Below are 20,715 nucleotides of genomic sequence, written 5' to 3' on the forward strand. Positions count from 1 at the left end.
TCTTCTCAAAGAAACAGCTTTCAGTTTTATTGATCCTTGCTACTGTTTTCTTCATTTCTATTTCATTTACTTCTGCTCTGATCTTTATGATTTCTTTCCTTCTACTGACTTTGGGTTTTCTTTGTTCTTCTTTCTCTCATTGATTTAGGTGTAGGGTTAGGTTGTTTATTTGAGATTTTTCTATTTCTTGAGGTGAGACTGAATTGCTATAAACTTCCCTCTTAGAACTGCTTTTGCTGCATCTCATAGGTTTTGGGTCACTGTGTTTTCATTGTCATTTGTTTCTATGTATTTTTTTATTTCTTCTTTGATTTCTTCAGTGATGTCTTGGTTATTTAGTGACACATTTTTTAGCCTCCAAGTATTTGTGGTTTTTACAGTTTTTTTTCCTGTAGTTTATTTCCAATTTCATAGCATTGTGGTCAGAAAAGATACTTGATATGATTTCAATTTTCTTAAATTTTCCAAGGCTTGATTTGTGACCCAATGTGATCTATCCTGGAGAATGTTCCATGTGCACTTGAGAAGAAAGTGTACTCTTCCACTTCTGGGTGGAATGTTCTATAAATATCAATTAAATCTACCTGGTCTATTGTATCATTTAAAGCTTGTGTTTCCTTAGTTATTTTCTGTTTGGATGATATGTCCATTGGTGTAAGTGGGGTGTTAAAGTCCCATACTATTATTGTGTTACTGTCTATTTCCACTTTCCTGGTTGTTAGCACTTGCCTTATGTATTGAGGTGCTCCTATGTTGGGTGCATAAACATTTATAATTGTTATATCATCTTCTTGGATTGATCCCTTGATCATTATGCAGTGTCCTTCCTTATCTCTTGCAACAGTCTTTATTTTAAAGTCTATTTTATCTGATACGAGTATTGATACTCCGGCTTTCTTTTGATTTCCATTTGCATGGAATATCTTTTTCCATCCCCTCATTTTCAGTCTGTACGTGTCCCTAGGTCTGAAGTGGGTCTCTTGTAGACAGCATATATATGGGTCTTGTTTCTGTATCTATTCAGCCAGTCTGTGTCTTTTGGATGGGGCATTTAATCCATTTACATTTAAGGTTATTATGTATGTTCCTATTACCATTTTCTCTTTTTTTAAATTTATTTATTTTATATATTTATTTTTGGCTGCGTTGGGTCTTCATTGCTGCGCACAGGCTTTCTCTAATTGTGTCAACAGGCTTCTCATTGTGGTGGCTTCTCTTGTTGCACAGCAATGGGCCCTAGGTGTGCAGCCTTCAGTAGTTGTGGTGTGTGGGCTCAGTAGCTGTGGCTCGAAGGCCCTAGAACGCAGGCTCAGTAGTTGTGGCGCACGGGCTTAGTTGCTCTGCAGCATGTGGGATCTTCCCGGACCAGGGCTTGAACCCGCGTTCCCTGCATTGGCAGGTGGATTCTTAACCACTGCACCACCAGGGAAGCCCCCTATTACCATTTTCTTAATTGTCTGGGGTTTGTTTTTGTGGGTCTTTTTCTTCTCTTGTGTTTCCCACCTAGAGAAGTTTCTTTAGCATTTGTTGTAAAGCTGGTTTGGTGGTGCTGAATTCTCTTAGCTTTTGCTTGTCTGAAAAGCTTTTGATTTCTCCCTCGAATCTGAATGAGATACTTGCTGGGTAGAGTAATCTTGGTTGTAGGTTTTTCTCTTTCATCACTTTAAGTATATCCTGCCACTCCCTTCTGGCCTGCAGAGTTTCTGCTGAAAAATCAGCTGATAACCTAATGGGGATTCCTTTGTGGGTTATTTTTGGTTTTTCCCTTGCTGCTTTTAATATTTTTTCTTTGAATTTAATTTTTGTTAGTTTGATTAATGTGATTAATGTGTCTTGGTGTGTTTCTCCTAGGGTTTATCCTGTATGGGACTCTCTGTGCTTCCTGGATTTGGGTGACAATTTCCTTTCCTATGTTAGGGAAGTTTTCCACTATAATCTCTTGAAATATTTTCTCAGACCCTTTCTATTTCTCTTCTTCTTCTGGGACTCCTATAATTCGAATGTTGGTGCATTTGGTGTTATCCCAGAGGTCTCTGAGATTGTCTTCAATTCTTTTCATTCTTTTTTCTTTATTCTGCTCCTCGGCAGTTATTTCCACCATTCTGTCTTCCAGCTCACTTATTGATTCTTCTGCCTCAGTTATTCTGTTACTGATACCCTCTAGTGTATTTTTCATTGCAGTTATTGTGTTGTTCATCTCTGTTTGTTTTTTCTTTAGTTCTTCTAGATCTTTGCTTAACATTTCTTGTATTTTCTCAATCCGTGCCTCCATTCTATTTCCGACATTCTGGATCATCTTTACTATCATTACTCTGATTTCTTTTTCAGGTAGATTGCCTCTTTTCTCTTCATTTATTTGGTCTTGTAGGTTTTTACCTTGCTCCTTCATCTGTGACATATTTTTTTGCTGTCTCTTTTTTTAGTGGTGTGCGGGCCTCTCACTGTTGTGGCCTCTCCTGTTGCGGAGCACAAGCTCCAGACGCGCAGGCTCAGCAGCCACGGCCCATGGGCCCAGCCACTCCACAGCATGCGGGATCCTCCTGGACTGGGGCATGAACCCACGTTCCCTGCATTGGCAGGTGGACTCTCAACCACTGCGCCACCAGGGAAGCCCTGCTGTCTTATTTTTTATTTTCTTTTTTTTATGAGTGGGATTGTGTTCCTGTCTTACTGGTTGTTTGGACTGAGGCTTCCAACACTGGAGTTTGTAGGCTGTTGGGTAGAGCTGGGTCTTGGTGCTGAGATGAGGACCTCAGGGAGACCTCATTCTGATGAATGTTCCCTGGGGTCTGAGGCTCTCTGTTAGTCCAGTAGTTTGGACTCAGAGCTCCCACCGCAGGCACTTCAGCCCAACCCCTGGCTCATGAACCAAGATCCCACAAGCCCATGCCAGGCGGCAAAAAAAAAAAAAAAGGAGAACAATAACAAAGTAAAAAATAAAATTAGACGAGGTAACTAACAGATATGTTAGAAAAAATATAAAAATAAAAATATAGATGAAACAACAACTGGAAGGTAAAACAGAACCATAATAGTAAAAAAGAGGAGAAAAAAAGTGGAAAAAGGCCTTGGCTGTGGAGGGCGGGCCTAAGCAGGGGCGAGGTTTGGGTGGTGGGCGGGGCCTATGCTTAGGACCCACAGGGCTGGAAAAGGCCCTAGGAAGGAAGGAGGCATGGTGGGGCCTAGGCTCAACAGAACAGAAGGGGCCCAGTGCCTCCTGCCTCCTGCCTCTGGTCTCAGAGGGCAGTGAACCCCCTTGGCTTCCTGGGCTCGAGTGGGCGGGGCAAACACCCTTTGCTCCTTTCCTGCTCCTCCGGTCCTGGAGGGTCCCTCCCACCTGCCTCTCCTGTTCTCTCCTGGCCTCCCTCCTACGACCCCAGGACCAACCCAGCCCAGAGGGGACCTCTGAGGGCGTAGGAGCCGCCCAAGAGCCAGGCAGACTTCCCCGGCCCATTGGGCAGGGGAAACGCTGGGCATGCTCCCCCCTGACCTGAGACCCCGAGGGTCCCTCCAGGCATCGGAACCCCTCCCCCTTCTCAGCCACCCCTCAGGGGCGCTGGTCCTGTCCAGCCTCCACTTCTCCTCCCCCCTCAGTCTCACCACATCCTACCGGTTCGCTTGGGGGTTCTTCCCATCTCCTTGAGCATCAGGGTCCCACACCAGCATTCGGCAGGCACCCTAGTTGTGGGGAGACGCGAACTCTGCGTCTGACTTTTTAAACTGAATTTTTAGGCTGACCTCCACAGCCAGACAGGGGACTCACTGACCAGGGAGACAGACGAATGTGTAAAGAGAACAACCACATGTGACTTTAATGAGACCATGAAGTAGACAGGGATGCTCAGGGTCTCCCTGGGTTTATTGCTGGGGAAAGCAACAGGGCCTTTTCACCAGGGACACTGGGAAAAATTTGGCTCAGTAGGGAAGAAGCTGAAAACCCTTGCTTATGGACCAGGGTTCTTGCAGAGAGGCAGCAAGCTTGGCATGCCACTGGATTTCAGAAGGAATTTCTAGCTGTCTGTTACCTTGGTAATTTGAGTTGTGGTGGTGCTGCTGGTGGTCTCAGATGTGATGGTCTGAGCTGTCAGCAAGACTCCTGGGTCCAAGTCCCCGTTGCTGTCGTCAGTCTGCAGAAGGAGACACAACTCGTCACCATGCCTCTTAGGAAACCTCATGGGCAAATGTTGTAGATGCAGCTTTGCTCTGCAGCTGCACGTTCTAAAGCAAAAATCCAATTCCCTTACAGTAATCTCTTAATTAATAAAATTAATCCCCTGGGAACAAAGCTCCTTCTAAAATAGTTGGACAAGTCCAGTTTCCCCAGCACTGGGTCAGTGACAGGAGCGGATGAGAAAAAGGAGGCAGGAGTGTAACCACAGGTTCAACAAGAGTGACAATAGCTATGCACATGTATACAGCATTTTATAGCTCATAAATGGCTTTCAAAACTTTCTTTTTTGATGCTTACACAAGCCCTATGAATATAAATAGAAAAGGCAGAAGCTTATTAGCACTCCCAGGTAAGACTCAGGCTCAGAGAAAGCGAGTGATTTGCCCAAGGACTCAAAACTACTGGTATTGTACACTGACTCAGAGGGGCATTTAGAGAATTGCGATTATTTTCATAAAGAATTCTGCAGCAAGCAATGTGCTAGGTTACCATCCTTCTCCACCTCTTTATATAAGTCATTTGCATTATAAGCAGAGGCCTCCAACTTTTTTATGAGCAGGGCCACATTTCATTGAGGCAAAACTTTGAGATACTGTGGGGAGGGCAGAAGGAGGAGAAGAGAATTAGAAAAGAGAAGAGTCCCTGGCTGGATTCACTTCCAGGTAGGAATATGGACAAAACAAAGAGAGGGAACATGATTGTGTCACCTAAGTCTTTCATACACGTCACCCTCATACCAGGCATATTATTGGCTAGTTTACTAACACTTTCTTCAGCCCAGACATATTTATCTACCTTAGATTCAGACTCAGCTAACATTTATTGCACTTGTACTATATGCCAAGCACATAATGCAACTATTACCTCAATCACACCTCTCAGTATCTGAAGTAGGTACTCACTGTATATTATTATACTCACTGTATAGTTCAGAAAAGTGAGGTCCAGAGAGGTTAAATAATTTTCCAAAGGGATTTCCCTGGTGGCCCAGTGGTAAAGAATCCACCTTCTAATTCAGGGGATGCGGGTTCGATCCCTGGTCAGGGAACTAAGATCCCACATGCCACAGGGCAACTAAGCCTGTGCGCCACAACTACTGAGCTCATGCACCTCAACTAGAGAGCCCACGTGCAACAAACTACAGAGCCCATGTGCCCTGGAGCCTGCACACCACAACTAGAGAGAAGCCCATGTGCTGCAACAAAAGATCCAGTGTGCCACAACTAAGACCCAATGCAGCCAAAAACATAAAAGTAAATAAATTAATTAAATAAAAAGAAACCTTAAAAAAATAATAATTTGCCAAGGTTCTATGCTAATAAGTGCTTGAACTAGGACTGAGGGCAAAGACTTCCTGTCTGAAGATTGGGGTTCAGGTCCCAGCTCAGACAGTGGCTGGCTGTGGAACCTTGGGCAAGTCATTCTGACTTTTCTGAGCTTTAGTTTTCTCATTTTTATAACAGGCTACCCTGTAAGATGTGCTCTGCCTCCACTGTAGCACTGCTGTGAAGATCAAAAGAGATTTTAGAAATAAAAGCACATTATAAGTTGTTATTAAGAATTTGTGTGCCAATATATACACAATGGACTATTACTCAACCATTAAAAAGAATGAAATAATGCCATTTGTAGCAACATGGATGGATGCAGAGATTATCAAGTGAAGCAAGTCAGACAGAGAAAGACAAATACCATATGATATCACTTATATGTGGAATCTAAAAAAATGATACAAATGAACTTATTTATAAAACAGAAATAGGCTCACAGACATAGAAAACAAACTTATGGTTACCAAAGGGGAAAGGGTTGGGGGGAGGGATAAATTAGGAGTTTGGGATTAAAATATACACACTATTATATATAAAATAACCAACAAGGACTTACTGTATAGCATAGGGAACTATACTCAATACCTTGTAATAACCTATAATGGAAAAGAATCTAAAGAACAGATATATACATGTATGTATAACTGAATCACTTTGCTGTACACCGAAACACAACATTGTAAATCAACTATATGTCAATAACAATTTTTTTAATCCAAAAAAAAAAGAATTTGCGTGCCAAGAGGGCTAAACCTTTTTGAAAAGCTCCTCCTCTACTAACCCTAAGAATCTATTTTTTTCTACCTCCCTCCCACCCCCTTCCTCCTCCTTTTCTGTCTCTGAAGAAGGTGGAAGAGGGAGGAGACATTGTTATGATTTCCAACTTAACACTCTTTCCACATGGGGCCTCTTTTCTTACCAGTGTTTTCTCAAAATGGTACTGTAGCTTTCAGTTGCTTATAAAGTTAACCATCCCTTTATCCTATGACACAGCAGTTCCACTCTTAGGTGTTTACCCAAGATAAGTGAAAACATATGTCCACAGAAAGACTCGCACATGAATGTTTAAAGCAGCTTTATCCATATTTGCCCCCAACTGGAATCAACTCAACTGTCCATCAACAAATGAAAGGATAAACAAATTGTGGTATATTCATACAATGGAATACTACTCAACAATAAAAAACAGTGAACTATGGATTCATATAACATGGATGAATCTGAAAAACATGTTCAGACACAAAAGGGTATGACTGTATACTTCCATTTATATGAAGTCCAAGAACAGGTAAAACTAAGCTATGATAACAGAAATCAGAGCAGTGGCTGCCTAGAGGGATAGGGATGGACTGGCAAAGGCTATGAAGAAAGTTTCAGGAGTGATGAAAATGTTCTGAACCCAAATGTGTCTTGGTTACACAGGTAGATACATTCGTCAAAACCAATAAAAAATTGAACTCTTGGGCTTCCCTGGTGGCGCAGTGGTTGAGAGTCCGCCTGCCGATGCAGGGGACACGGGTTCGTGCCCCGGTCCGGGAGGATCCCACATGCCGCGGAGCAGCTGGGCTTGCGCGTCCGGAGCCTGTGCTCCACAACGGGAGAGGCCACAACGGGAGAGGCCACAACAGTGAGAGGCCCGCGTACCACAAAAAAACAAACAAACAAAAAACTGAACTCTTAACGTCTGTGCATATCACTGTATGTAAATGTTACCTCAGGTACACATACATGCACATATATGCAAACAGTAAAACCCTATTCTGGCTCCCCACCTCCTCTCGCCATGTCCCAAAATGTAGGAATTATGGATGGATTAAAAAAAGGTTCTCAGTCCGCCTGCCGATGCAGGGGACACGGGTTCATTCCCCGGTCCGGGAAGATCCCACATGCCGCGGAGCGGCTGGGCCCGTGAGCCATGGCCGCTGAGCCTGCGCGTCCGGAGCCTGTGCTCCGCTACGGGAGAGGCCATAACAGTGAGAGGCCTGCGTACCGCAAAAAAAAAAAAAAAAAAAAAAAAGGTTCTCAGGTTTACTTGTCTGGAAAGATAATAAAAACACAAGCAGAAATAATTATAGTAAATAAACAATAACAATAGCAAATAATTATCTGGTGCTTATTATGTGCCAGGCACTTTTTTCTACAAATTATTTACAGCATATTGCACTGAGCTTTTTCATTTACCAGTTTATCACGTAGATATTCCCAGCAGAAGCTTTTAAAAATAACTGTAAAGCATTACCTTAATGGGATGTACTATAATTTATTTAACCTGCTCCCTATTGAAGGACATTTAGATTGTTTCCATGGTAGTGACAACTTAATTTGAAATGCACATTGTGAAACTCACATTTTATGTACATTAACTCATTTATTCCTCTCAACAACTCTATGAGGTACAACTATTATTAGCCTCATTTTACAAATGAGGAAACTGAGGCACACAGTGATTCAGTAAATTGACTGCACACTAGTAAGTGATGGAGCAGGTTCAAACCCAGGAAATCTAATTCCAAAGTCAATACTTTTCCTCACTATACTCCACTGTCTAGTCAATAAGAAGTAATTTGTATCTTGGCTGACTGTCTTAGATGTATAACAATATAATATCTACCATTTTGGAATAGCCACTATGTGCCAGGCAAATATTATCTTTATCTCAGTGACCTTAAAAAGGTATTTTTCAGAAGAGAAGGCTAAGGCTCAGAGGTTAAGTGACTTGCTGAAGGTCATGAAACTAGCAAGTGCTGGAATGAAGATCCAGGTCTCTCTAACTCCAAAGCCCACATGCTTTATCTTGTACTTCATAATGCCTCTGTATTTCTCTTACATGCTAGGATTTTTAAAAATGACTGCTTCCTTTCCCTTTTTTGTAGGGGCTCTACTCAAACCAAACATGGGCTTCTGTGGTCAGGATGGCCCTAACAACTTTTTTAATAATTTATTTTGAACGATTAAAGACATTTTTTTTTGATATGCACATGCTACAAAACTTTAAATCTTTAAAATGGAGATCAATGAATTGTTGGTCTCCCTCCCACTCCTAACCACAGCCTGCATCCCAGGCCTCTTCATCCCAGGCCACCACTGGTGGTTTTTTGTTTTTGTTTTTCTAAGTACCCATTCAGAGTTAGTATATTCACATATAAGCCTATTCATACATAGCTGTACATACAACCCTTTTCCCTCCCATAAACAGTAGCATATTATTTATACCATATTGCACTGCATTTTTTCATTTACCGATTTATCACGTAGATTATTCCCATCAGAAGCTTTTTTTAATGGCTGCACAGAATTGCCTTAATTGGATGTACCATAATTTACAAACATGTTCCCTACTGATAGACAGTTAGGTTGTTTCCATGGTAGTGACAACTTAAAGGGTTCCCTCCCATCTGCAAGTACTTCTTTTCTAAACATCCTTGGCTCATTGTGTGCACAATCTTAAAGGAATGTCCCCAGACTTCCTTTGTAGTCCGCTTCACAGCCAAGTCCTTTTCATCCATCAGTGTCTCTCCTGACGCAGCTCTTTCTTCTTGTTTCCTCAGGCTACACCTCAGTTCTTCACAAGTAACCCCCCAGACTTCCCGTAGCCCTATTCCTGTCTCTAGGCAGCCTCTCCTTTAATAGGTGCAGCATACAGCTTTAGGAACCATCTTCCAAAACCATTGCTTTAATTAGGCCACTTTATCACCACTGCCAGAAAACTTGAAGCAATTTCTCATTATTTACCAAACTCAAATTCTACACTCTGGACCACAAGAGAGAGACACGGGAAGTATACTAATGTTAACTGAATGTCTATGAATGCACCAAGCGCTTTACTGACATCATTTCACTCCATCCTCCCTCAAATCTTGCAGTGGTATGTCGTATTATCCCCATTTTACACACAGGAAACAGAGGCTTACAGAGATGAGCGATTTGTTTAAAGTTATCCAGCTAGTACATGGTCGAGCTAGGATACAAATTCTACTTGTCTAATTGCAAAGCAAGTGCTTTTAATTGGCAAGTTACATAGCTTCCTAAAGGTGGATATCATCATCCAGTTTATGGTGATGTGAGGATTAACTGAAAGGATTCATGTGAAAACACCCAGCCGGAGCTCCATGTAGCTGTCTCCTTCCCATTATGCAGGCTTCAGCTAAAATGTCACTTTCTCAGAGGGGATTTTCATGACTATTCTAGCCCCAAAATAGCAACTTTTCATGTTATTCCACATTGTCTAACTCTTGATCCTATTTAATTTCTTTATAGCACTTATCACTGTCTGAAATTCATACATTTATGTGTTTTATTGCCTGTCTCTCCTGACTAGAATGTCAGTTCCAGAGCATAGGGCCTATGTCCACCCTGTACACTGCTTTGGCCTAACATATAAATGCTCAACAAATACTGGTTGCAGTAATGAATTAACAGCTCAGTTTATAGAAGGAAAATTTTCTCTCAATTTTGGCATCTGTGAATAAGAAGGACAAGAAAAACAACTCAGAGGGCAGGCAGCAGAAGCAAGAAGAACAACAATCCTGCAGCCTGTGGGACAAAAGCCACATTCACAGAAAGACAGACAAGATGAAAAGGCAGAGGGCTATGTTCCAGATGAAGGAACAAGATAAAACCCCAGAAGAACAACTAAATGAAATGGAGATAGGCAATCTTGCAGAAAAAGAATTCAGAATAATGATAGTGAAGATGATCCAGGACCTTGGAAAAAGAATGGAGGCAAAGATCGAGAAGATGCAAGAAATGTTTAACAAAGATCTAGAAGAACTAAAGAACAAACAAACAGAGATGAACAATACAATAATTGAAGTGAACACTACACTAGAAGGAATCAATAGCAGAATAACTAAGGCAGAAGAATGGATAAGTGACCTGGAAGACAGAATGGTGGAATTCACTGCTGCGGAACAGAATAAAGAAAAAAGAATGAAAAGAAATGAAGACAGCCTAAGAGACCTCTGGGACAACATTAAATGCAACAATATTCGCATTATAGGGGTCCCAGAAGGAGAAGAGAGAGAGAAAGGACCCGAGAAAATGTTTCAAGAGATTATAGTTGAAAACTTCCCTAACATGGGAAAGGAAATAGCTACCCAAGTCCAGGAAGTGCAGAGAGTCCCACACAGGATAAACCCAAGGAGAAACACGCCGAGACACACAGTAATCAAATTGGCAAAAATTAAAGACAAAGAAAAATTATTGAAAGCAGCAAGGGAAAAACGATAAATAACATACAAGTGAACTCCCATAACGTTAACAGCTGATTTCTCAGCAGAAACTCTACAAGCCAGAAGGGAGTGGCATGATATACTTAAAGTGATGAAAGGGAAGAACCTACAACCAAGATTACTTAGCAAGGATCTCATTCAGATTCTATGGAGAAATCAAAACCTTTACACACAAGCAAAAGCTAAGAGAATTCAGCACCACCAAACCAGCTCTACAACAAATGCTAAAGGAACTTCTCTAAGTGGGAAACAAAAGAGAAGAAAAGGATCTACAGAAAAAGCCTCCAAACAATTAAGAAAATGGTAATAGTAACATACATATCGATAATTACCTTAAACATGAATGGATTAAATGCTCTAACCAAAAGACATAGGCTTGCTGAATGGATACAAAAACAAGACCCATATATATACTGTCTACAAGAGACACACTTCAGACCTAGGGACACATACAGACTGTAAGGGGATGGAAAAAGATATTCCATGCAAACGGAAATCAAAAGAAAGTTGGAGTAGCAATACTCATATCAGATAAAATAGACTTTAAAATAAAGAATGTTACAAGAGACAAGGAAGGACACTACATAATGATCAAGGGATCAATCCAAGAAGAAGATATAACAATTATAAATATATATGCACCCAACATAGGAGCACCTCAATACATAAGGCAACCACACACAGCTATAAAAGAGGAAATCGACAGTAACACAATAATACTGGGGGACTTACCTCACTTACACCAATGGACGGATCATCCAAAATGAAAATTAATAAGGAAACACAAGCTTTATATGAAACAATAGACAAGATAGATTTACTTGATATTTATAGGACATTCCATCCAAAAACAGCAGATTACACTTTCTTCTCAAGTGCACACAGAACATTCTCCAGGACAGATCATATCCTGGGTCACAAATCAAGCCTCAGTAAATTTAAGAAAACTGAAATCATATCAAGCATCTTTTCCAACCACAATGCTATGAGATTAGAAATCAATTACAGGGAAAAAAACATAAAATCACAAACACATGGAGGCTAAAAAATACGTTACTACATAACCAAGAGATCACTGAAGAAATCCAAGAGGAAATCCAAAAATATCTAGAGACAAATGACAATGAAAACACGACGATCCAAAACCTATGGGATGCAGCAAAAGCAGTTCTAAGAGGGAAGTTTATAGCTATACAAGCCTACCTCAAGAAACAAGAAAAATCTCAAATAAACAATCTAATGTTACACCTAAAGGAACTAGAGAAAGAAGAACAAACAAAACCCAAAGTTAGCAGAAGGAAAGAAATCATAAAGAACAGAGCAGAAATAAATGAAATAGAAACAACAGCAAAGATCAATAAAACTAAAAGCTGCTTCTTTGAGAAGATAAACAAAATTGATAAACCATTAGCCATATTCATCAAGAAAAAGAGGGAGAAGACTCAAAACAATAAAATTAGAAATGAAAAAGGAGAAGTTACAACAGACACCGCAGAAATACAAAGCATCCTAAGAGACTACTACAAGCAACTCTATGCCAATAGAATGGACAACCTGGAAGAAATGGACAAATTCTTAGAAAGGTATAACTTTCCAAGACTGAACCAGGAAGAAACAGAAAATACGAACAGACCAATCACAAGTAATGAAATTGAAACTGTGATTAAAAATCTTCCAACAAACAAAAGTCCAGGACCAGATGGCTTCACAGGTGAATTCTATCAAACATTTAGAGAAGAGCTAACACCCATCCTTCTCAAACTCTTCCAAAACATTGCAGAGGAAGGAAAACTCACAAAAACTCATTCTATGAGGCCACCATCACCCTGATACCAAAACCAGACAAAGATACTACAAAAAAAGAAAATTACAGACCAATATCACTCATGAATATAGATGCAAAAATCCTCAACAAAATACTAGCAAACAGAATCCAACAACACATTAAAAGGATCATACACGATGATCAAGTGGGATTTATCCCAGGGATGCAAGGATTCTTCAATATACACAAATCAATCAATGTAATACACCATAGTAACAAACTGAAGAATAAAAACCATAAGATCATATCAATAGATGCAGTAAAACCTTTTGACAAAATTCAACACCCATTTAAACTCTCCAGAAAGTGGACATAGGGGGAACCTACTTCAACATAATAAAGGCCATATATGACAAACCCACAGCAAACAGCATTCTCAATGGTGAAAAACTGAAAGCATTTCCTTTAAGATCAGGAACAAGACAAGGATGTCCACTCTCACCACTATTATTCAGCATAGTTTTGGAAGTCCTAGCCACGGCAATCAGAGAAGAAAAAGAAATAAAAGGAATACAAATTGGAAAAGAAGAAGTAAAACTGTCATTGTTTGCAGATAAAGAATCCTAAAGATGCCACCAGAAAACTACTAGAGCTAATCAATGAATTTGGTAACGTTGCAGGATACAAAATTAATGCACAGAAATCTAATTAATGCACAGAAATCTCTTGCACTCCTATACAGTAATGATGAAAAATCTGAAAGAGAAATTAAGGAAACACTCCCATTTACCACTGCAACAAAATGAATAAAATACCTAGGAATAAACCTACCTAGGGAGACAAAAGACCTGTATGCAGAAAACTATAAGACACTGATGAAAGAAATTAAAGATGATATCAACAGATGGAGAGATATACCATGTTCTTGGATTGGAAGAATTAATATTATAAAAATGACTATACTACCCAAAGCAACCTACAGAGTCAATGCAATCCCTATCAAATTACCAATGGCAGTTTTTACAGAACTAGAACAAAAAATCTTAAAATTTGTATGGAGACACAAAAGACCCTGAATAATAGCCCAAGCAGTCTTGAGGGAAAAAAATGGAGCTAGAGGAATCAGACTCCCTGACTTCAGACTATACTACAAAGCTACAGTAATCAAGACAGTACGGTACTGGCACAAAAACAGAAATATAGATGAATGGAACAGGATAGAAAGCCCAGAGATAAACCCACGCATCTATGGACAACTAATCTATGACAAAGGAGGCAAGGATATACAGTGGAGAAAAGACAGGCTTTTCAATAAGTGGTGCTGGGAAAACTGGACAGCTTCGTGTAAAAGAATGAAATTAGAATGCTCCCTAACACCATACACAAAAGTAAACTCAAAATGGATTCGAGACCTAAATGTAAGACCGGGCACTATAAAACTCTTAGAGGAAAACATAGGAAGAACACTCTTTGACATAAATCACAGCAAGATCTTTTTTGATTCACCTCCTAAAGTAATGGAACTAAAAACAAAAATAAACAAATGGGACATAATGAAACTTAAAAGCTTTTGCACAGCAAAGGAAACCATAAACAAGATGAAAAGACAACCCTCAGAACGGGAGAAAATATTTGCAAATGAATCATTGGACAAAGGATTAATCTCCAAAATATATAAACAGCTCATACAGCTCAAAATTAAAAAAAAAACAACCCATCCAAAAATGGGCAGAAGACCTCAACAGACATTTCTCCAAAGACATACAGATATCCAACAAGCACATGAAAAGCTGCTCAACATCACTAATTATTAGAGAAATGCAAATCAAAACTACAATGAGGTATCACCTCACACCAGTTAGAATGGGCATCATCAGAAAATCTACAAACAACAAGTGCTGGAGAGGGTGTGGAGAGAAGGGAACCCTCTTGCACTGTTGGTGGGAATGTAAATTAATACAGCCACTATGGAGAACGGTATGGAGGTTCCTTAAAGAACTAAAAATAGAATTACCATATGACCCAGCAATCCCACTACTGGGCATATACCCAGAGAAGACCATAATTCAAAAAGGCACATGCACCCCAATGTTCATTGCAGCACTATTTACAATAGGCAGGTCATGGAAGCAACCTAAATGCCCACTGACAGACGAATGGATAAAGAAGATGTGGTACATATATACAATGGAATATTACTCAGCAATAAAAAGGAATGAAATTGGGTCATTTGTTGAGACGTGGATGCATCTAGAGACTGTCATACAGAGTGAAATAAGTCAGAAAGAGAAAAACAAATATCGTATATTAATGCATATATGTGGAACCTAGAAAATGGTACAGATGAACTGGTTTGCAGAGCAGAAACTGAGACACAGAAGTAGAGAAAAAAACGTATGGACACCAAGGGGGGAAAGCGGCACGGGGTGGGAGTGGTGGTGTGATGAACTGGGAGATTGGGATTGACATGTATAGACCGATGTGTATAAAATGGATGACTAACAAGAAAAAAAAAAAATATATATATATATATATTTAAAAAAAAAGAAAACTCAACACAAGCAACCCGAGCTCATTCAAATTACTAACAATGAAGGAGAAATATTACTAAAAGTAGGAAGTAAACAAAAATTTTAAGTACTAAATTCTTACATGATTTTAAATTTAATTGTAATAAATTGATTATAATTATTATAGCTGTTTCTTATTTACACTTTCAGGCGTGGTGCTCAAGTTGATTCCATACAGTACTGTATTTTATATAAGCTTTACAACAGAATCATTAAGTAGATACTAACATCATGTGGGTGGAGGTGGGGTGGCGGGGGCATCAGGGCTCACAGACATTCAACCACTTGTTTAAGTTAGCAAATGAAGAAGCTGGGACCTGGGGCTTCCCTGGTGGCACAGTGGTTAAGAATCCACCTGCCAATGCAGGGGACACGGGTTCGAGCCCTGCTCCGGGAAGATCCCACATGCCGCCCTGGTCCGGGAATATCCCACGTGTCGCGGAGCAACTAAGCCTGTGCGGCCACAACTACTGAGCCTGCACTCTAGAGCCCGCGAGCCACAACTACTGAGCCCACGTGCTACAACTACTGAAGCCCACACGCCTAGAGCCCGTGCTCCGCAATGAGAGAGGCCACCGCAATGAGAGGCCCGTGCACCACGGCAAGGAGGGGCCCCTGTTCACCACAACTATAGAGGGCCCGCGCACAGCAATGAAGACCCAACACAGCCAAAAATAAATTAATTAATTAAATACATTTTTAAAAAAGCTGGGACCTGAACTCAGGTTTGTTTGACCCAAAGCCCATGTTATCAACCATTACACTAGTCTGCCTTCCCTAACTGAATTGGGTGGATATAAGCAATCAGATCCAAGATAATGTTGCTTTTGAAAAAGTATTTTGGGACATCTTGAGATCAGTAATCTCTTCTGAAAAGAACTGCCCCAGAAAAGCCTAGCATTATTTGCAGGAAGTGATTAGCAACCCTGTGAAGAAAGGTTATTTATCATGTTTACTGTAGTCTTTGGTTCTGAAACATCAAAGTGTGTCCTACCTGGGCAGCCTCATAAGTGATGGTCTTGGTCTCAGTGTGGACTATAGGGACGTCTTTGGTTGGAATTTCACTTTTCACAGCATTGGCAGTGTCTGAGATGGTGACGGTCTGAGTCTTCACCAGGGGAGGCTGTGAAGCAGTAAAGAAACAGAGTTACCGGAGTCTTCCGAAGGCTGTGGAGAACTAACCTTCTGACATTGAGCTGATCAAAGTGATTGCTCTAATCAAGCAAAGGGCTAGCTCAATCTCTGCCCAAGACTTGGACACTATTCCAAAGTAGCCCTGACAAGGTGTCAAATCATGAAAGATATTAAAGAACAGCATTACGATAATCACTTTCATATGCTTAATGGAAAGCTATGATATCAGACAGTTACGGTTGGTGACACAAAACACTTCAGACTGACCTTCAGAATTTGAATATAAAGCTACTTGCCAAATAGCACTCACTTTTGTTTGTCCTTGTGACTGTACCATCAAAATTAAGAAAATCAGCCACATTTCCTCCTCTATGTACAAATGGTACAGGAAATAGCAGTGGCTCGGAACACATTACCCTGGAATTCATTAACTTCTTTCAAATCAATGTCAGACATTCACTTTGGAGTTATTGAAAAGAAACAGTATTTGGAAAACTGGAGAGAAAATAATCAGTTCTACCACCACCTGGTGATTAATCTCAGAATTTCAGAAGAATGAACATGAGCGAAATACCAAAGGTTTCTTGTCCATCAGCTCACCTTCCCCAAGACTATAAATCACCCTAAAAGTACCATTTGATTGTGGTAAAGTTAATTACGGCCATCCACCTTAGCATAGGAGATTAGTACCTACAATCATGGAAGCTCCCGTGAGCGGGGTCAGTGGGAGTGGTGGGCTGCGCTATGTGGCTGCAATATACAAAAAATTATTTGGGGCCTGACTCCTTATTTAAAAAGTCAGTTACCCCTTGTAATTAAGAGTATTTGAATTTTTTGGGCTGGGTCTCAGAACACTGAGGGCTCCTCATCACAGAAGTCTCAGAAATTCACCTCTTTACACAGCCCATACTTGAGCAAGGAAAAGAGGAACATACTTACACCAGCTTCATAAAGATAAACAGCTGGAGTTTACCCCCAAGAGTTTTGTTAAGTCAACAGGGGAGAGAGCATTTCTAGCCTTGGTGTTAGTGACTCTGAATAAATTTCTTTGTAGTAATCAAGGACTTCAATTATATTCTGTGATTTTGAAAAAAAGCCAAGAGGCTACTACCCTCACCACTGCCACCACCACCACCTCCTCCACAGAATAGATTCTGGCCCTCTCCCAAAGTGAGTCATTAGATCTGCACGACTGAATCAGTTACTACCTGGAAACTTCGAATGAGGGTGGGGAACTGGTTACCCACACGAGAGTCAAGAAATGATCCATTTTGCTCTCCAACAGGCTCTCCTGGTATAACATGTTCTTCACTACTCTCTGCTTTTTTTTCAGCAAGTTGCAGCTGAGAGGAAGCTGGTGATATTGAGGACTTTAAGGCACTGGCCTGTTCCTCCACTCCTACACATTCCCCACTTGGACCTCTCGACATTTCCTTAATATCAAGATAGCCAGTTGCCCCCTGCTCCTTCTCTTCCGTCTCCTTGCTGCTTATAGAGAGGGAGCCAAAGTCAAAGTTTTGTGGAGACTCCAACGGGGTAGTCATTTGGCTCTTACTAGGAATTATTGAATGCTTGGGGCCCTCCCATTCAGAGTCAGGGTTGGTAGATGGCCCCTTGGTCATGGCTGCCACCTCCTCTGTGCGAATGCCATTTATATTCTACAAATGAATGAACACATACAAAAGCAAGATTAGGAATTCGTGGGGAATACAGTGAACTCTGAGAATCAACAATGATTTCTAAGAGGCCTCAAAAATATTAATACTGGGCTTCCCTGGCGGTACAGTGGTTGAGAGTCCGCCTGCCGATGCAGGGGACGCGGTTTAATGCCCCGGTCCGGGAAGATCCCGCATGCCGCCGAGCGGCTGGGCCCGTGAGCCATGGCCGCTGAGCCTGCGCGTCCGGAGCCTGTGCTCTGCAACGGGAGAGGCCACAACAGTGAGAGGCCCGCGTACGGCAAAAAAAAAAAAAAAAAAAAAAAAATTAATACTAATATAAACCAAGAATCTTAACTCCTGAGGTGGTCAAAAGGAAGAATTACTGTTCACTAAACATGTCAGCAGCTTAAGTGATTCCAACCTCATTTTGGTCATATTTCTACAACATGGTTAATCTGAGAAACGATTTCGATGTGCCTCACAAGCACTTCATATTACAAGCACTTCGTATTACTATGGTGTTCTCTGTATAACACATATTCCTAAATACCTAACTCATTACTATGCACAGGACACAATGCAATTTATGAGTCAATAAAACATATTCTTGAGGAGTCTGATCAGATTGAAAAATATTCCACATATCTCCAAGCCATATGTATCATCATGCTGGCCCATAATGGAGAAGCTAAAATCTAGACTTTGGTTGGCAGAGATATGGAAATTGAGTACCTCCAGCACAGACTTAATCCAATCATCGTCAAAGAATTAACTATAATATCAAAAATAGTGAAACATTTCTTTGTAAACAGAATAAATGCAACTGAGCAGCTGAGAAGTATTTCTCCACAGATGAATGACATATCTCCAACCCCTAAGAGAAATAAATCCTGGAAACACAGAGTTCCCTCCTGGGCTAAATGCCTCACATCACAGGGAAAATAGATCTAAAATAAGAACTTTCAAGAGAATGTGGAGAGAAGATAACATCACAGTAGACCTACTCCTAAAGTTTAAAGAAAGGTGCTGTAGGTGGAAGAAAAGTAGGAATTCACACTATTAGGAAAAGAATAGGAACCATTTGAGAAATGAACAATCTAATAGAAGCCAAATGTCAGGAAAATCTGCATGTGCTCACCAGAGGGCTGTACATAAGCCACTTAGGTCTGAAATTTTGGTAAGATCAATTTACCATATTACATGCTTGCCATAAAGGAACTTAGCAGAAAAGGACTCTTTTCAAAAGGTGTTCCTGGAGTAGATGACGTACGCTTGGAGCAGCCTACACGTTTTAGTGCTCACATCACACTACACATATTATACTTCTTAAAAAATCGCTGCTGCTCCTTAAGTTGTAAAACAGCCTACATTTTGATGAATATAAACCAGTGGCCAAGAAAGGTAAGAAAAGATGCACTGCGCTCAAGAACTCCAGGCCAGCCTTACTTCTAGAAACAGTCAACTCAAGAGCATCTCAAAGTGGTACAAGTTGAACTCACATTAGGCAGGTCTTTCACTGACTGATCATGAGTATTACTTAGCACATGAAAAGGTGGAATTGAGAGATGACAAGAGAAACTGTCTCTGTCTGCAGAGGTATCAGAGATACATAAACTACTCTTGCTAAGGGTATATGAATTTCCTCGTGTTTAAAATGAGAGTAATACTTGGTTTGGCTCACAGGGCTCTGAAGCTCAGATACAATAATATATATGAAAGCATGTAAATTCTGTAATTGTCAATTACCATTAGATTCACTTAATTCAATCAACATTACCTGAGCACCTATAATAGGCTAGGGCCTGGAGGACACTAGAATGAGTTTGTTGTTATGTTATTAACACACTGTACTACTTTCTAGGGCACTTATCTCACCATTTCTTTTGAGTCAGACAAGCTGCTATGGAGCTGCCCAAAAATAGACCAGCTGGTAATAAACAAACAGGCTTTCTCAAATTGCTATATGCTAGCGCTAGCGCTGTGAATAGCATATCCCCACCCACTCACATGGAGAGGCACTTCATGGCTTCTCCAAATAATTCTGTCACAAATGAGAAGGCTGATTAATAACCAGGGGAATACCTAAGATAATCAAGTAAGAGCCAATTTTATACCAGTCTGCTCAAGTGATAAGTAGTGGTCTGTCATCAAGAAGCCATTTGTGAATTAAATGTTGCTTAGGCCAGCACCACCTGGCCCAAAGTTGCCTACTGCTGAGTAAAATTAGATGGATCAATCATGTTTTTCAAAGCAGGAACAGACGAGACCAAGGGTAAAAGCTGTAGCCACAGTAATATCAATTCAGCAAATATTTACTGATCACCTAATATGTATTAGTCACTGGAAATGAAAGGAAAACTGATAACAGTTGGGTTGGATTACCACTTAGAACACTCCCACATATGGTCAAATCAGCCGCTCCAGTTGGCTCTGTTGTCCAGATCTCTTGGACAACACAGCCAACTACTTACTGGACACTCTCCCAGGCATATGGAACACAATATGCCCCAAACTAAACTCATCTATTCCACTTTAATATCTCCCTTATCTGTCTACTCTTCTCTATTCCCACACTTACTATCTTCATTCAGGCTCTAATAGTGCCTCACCCCACTTACTACTAATGCCCTAAACAATTTTTCTTCTTTTCTTTCTTCCTTCCTTCTTTCTCACCTCAAACCTTCCCTGAACACATCCTATATTCTGTCATGAAAATATTTATTTCTAAAATGAAACATTGAAAATTCCATTTTTCAGGTTAAAATCCTTCAGTGGTTCTTCATTGCCTTCTGGATAAAGTTCAGGTCCTTTATTAAGACATAGAAAATACTTTAAAATATGACTCCTACCTCTCT

The 20,715-nt window shown here is 40.5% G+C and overlaps 1 protein-coding gene across 13 annotated transcripts in view; it reads right to left on the minus strand.

Annotated features, from left to right (window-relative positions):
* Window positions 1–20,715, minus strand: part of EPB41 (erythrocyte membrane protein band 4.1) — a 205,453-nt gene that overhangs the window by 10,083 nt on the left and 174,655 nt on the right. For 12 of the 13 annotated variants that reach the window (XM_070045642.1, XM_070045635.1, XM_070045634.1 and 9 more), the window contains 2 exons: window positions 16,063–16,191; window positions 4,026–4,127 (listed from right to left, as the gene is read on the minus strand). In XM_070045642.1, coding sequence (XP_069901743.1) covers window positions 4,026–4,127; window positions 16,063–16,191 — 231 coding nt within the window. Of the gene's footprint in view, window positions 1–4,025; window positions 4,128–16,062; window positions 16,192–17,410; window positions 17,861–20,715 lie in introns of all 13 variants that reach the window. The other variant, XM_060309034.2, reaches the window with a different exon arrangement.

This window comes from Globicephala melas, chromosome 1 (assembly GCF_963455315.2).
Source record: "Globicephala melas chromosome 1, mGloMel1.2, whole genome shotgun sequence".
Classification (NCBI taxonomy): domain Eukaryota; kingdom Metazoa; phylum Chordata; class Mammalia; order Artiodactyla; family Delphinidae; genus Globicephala; species Globicephala melas.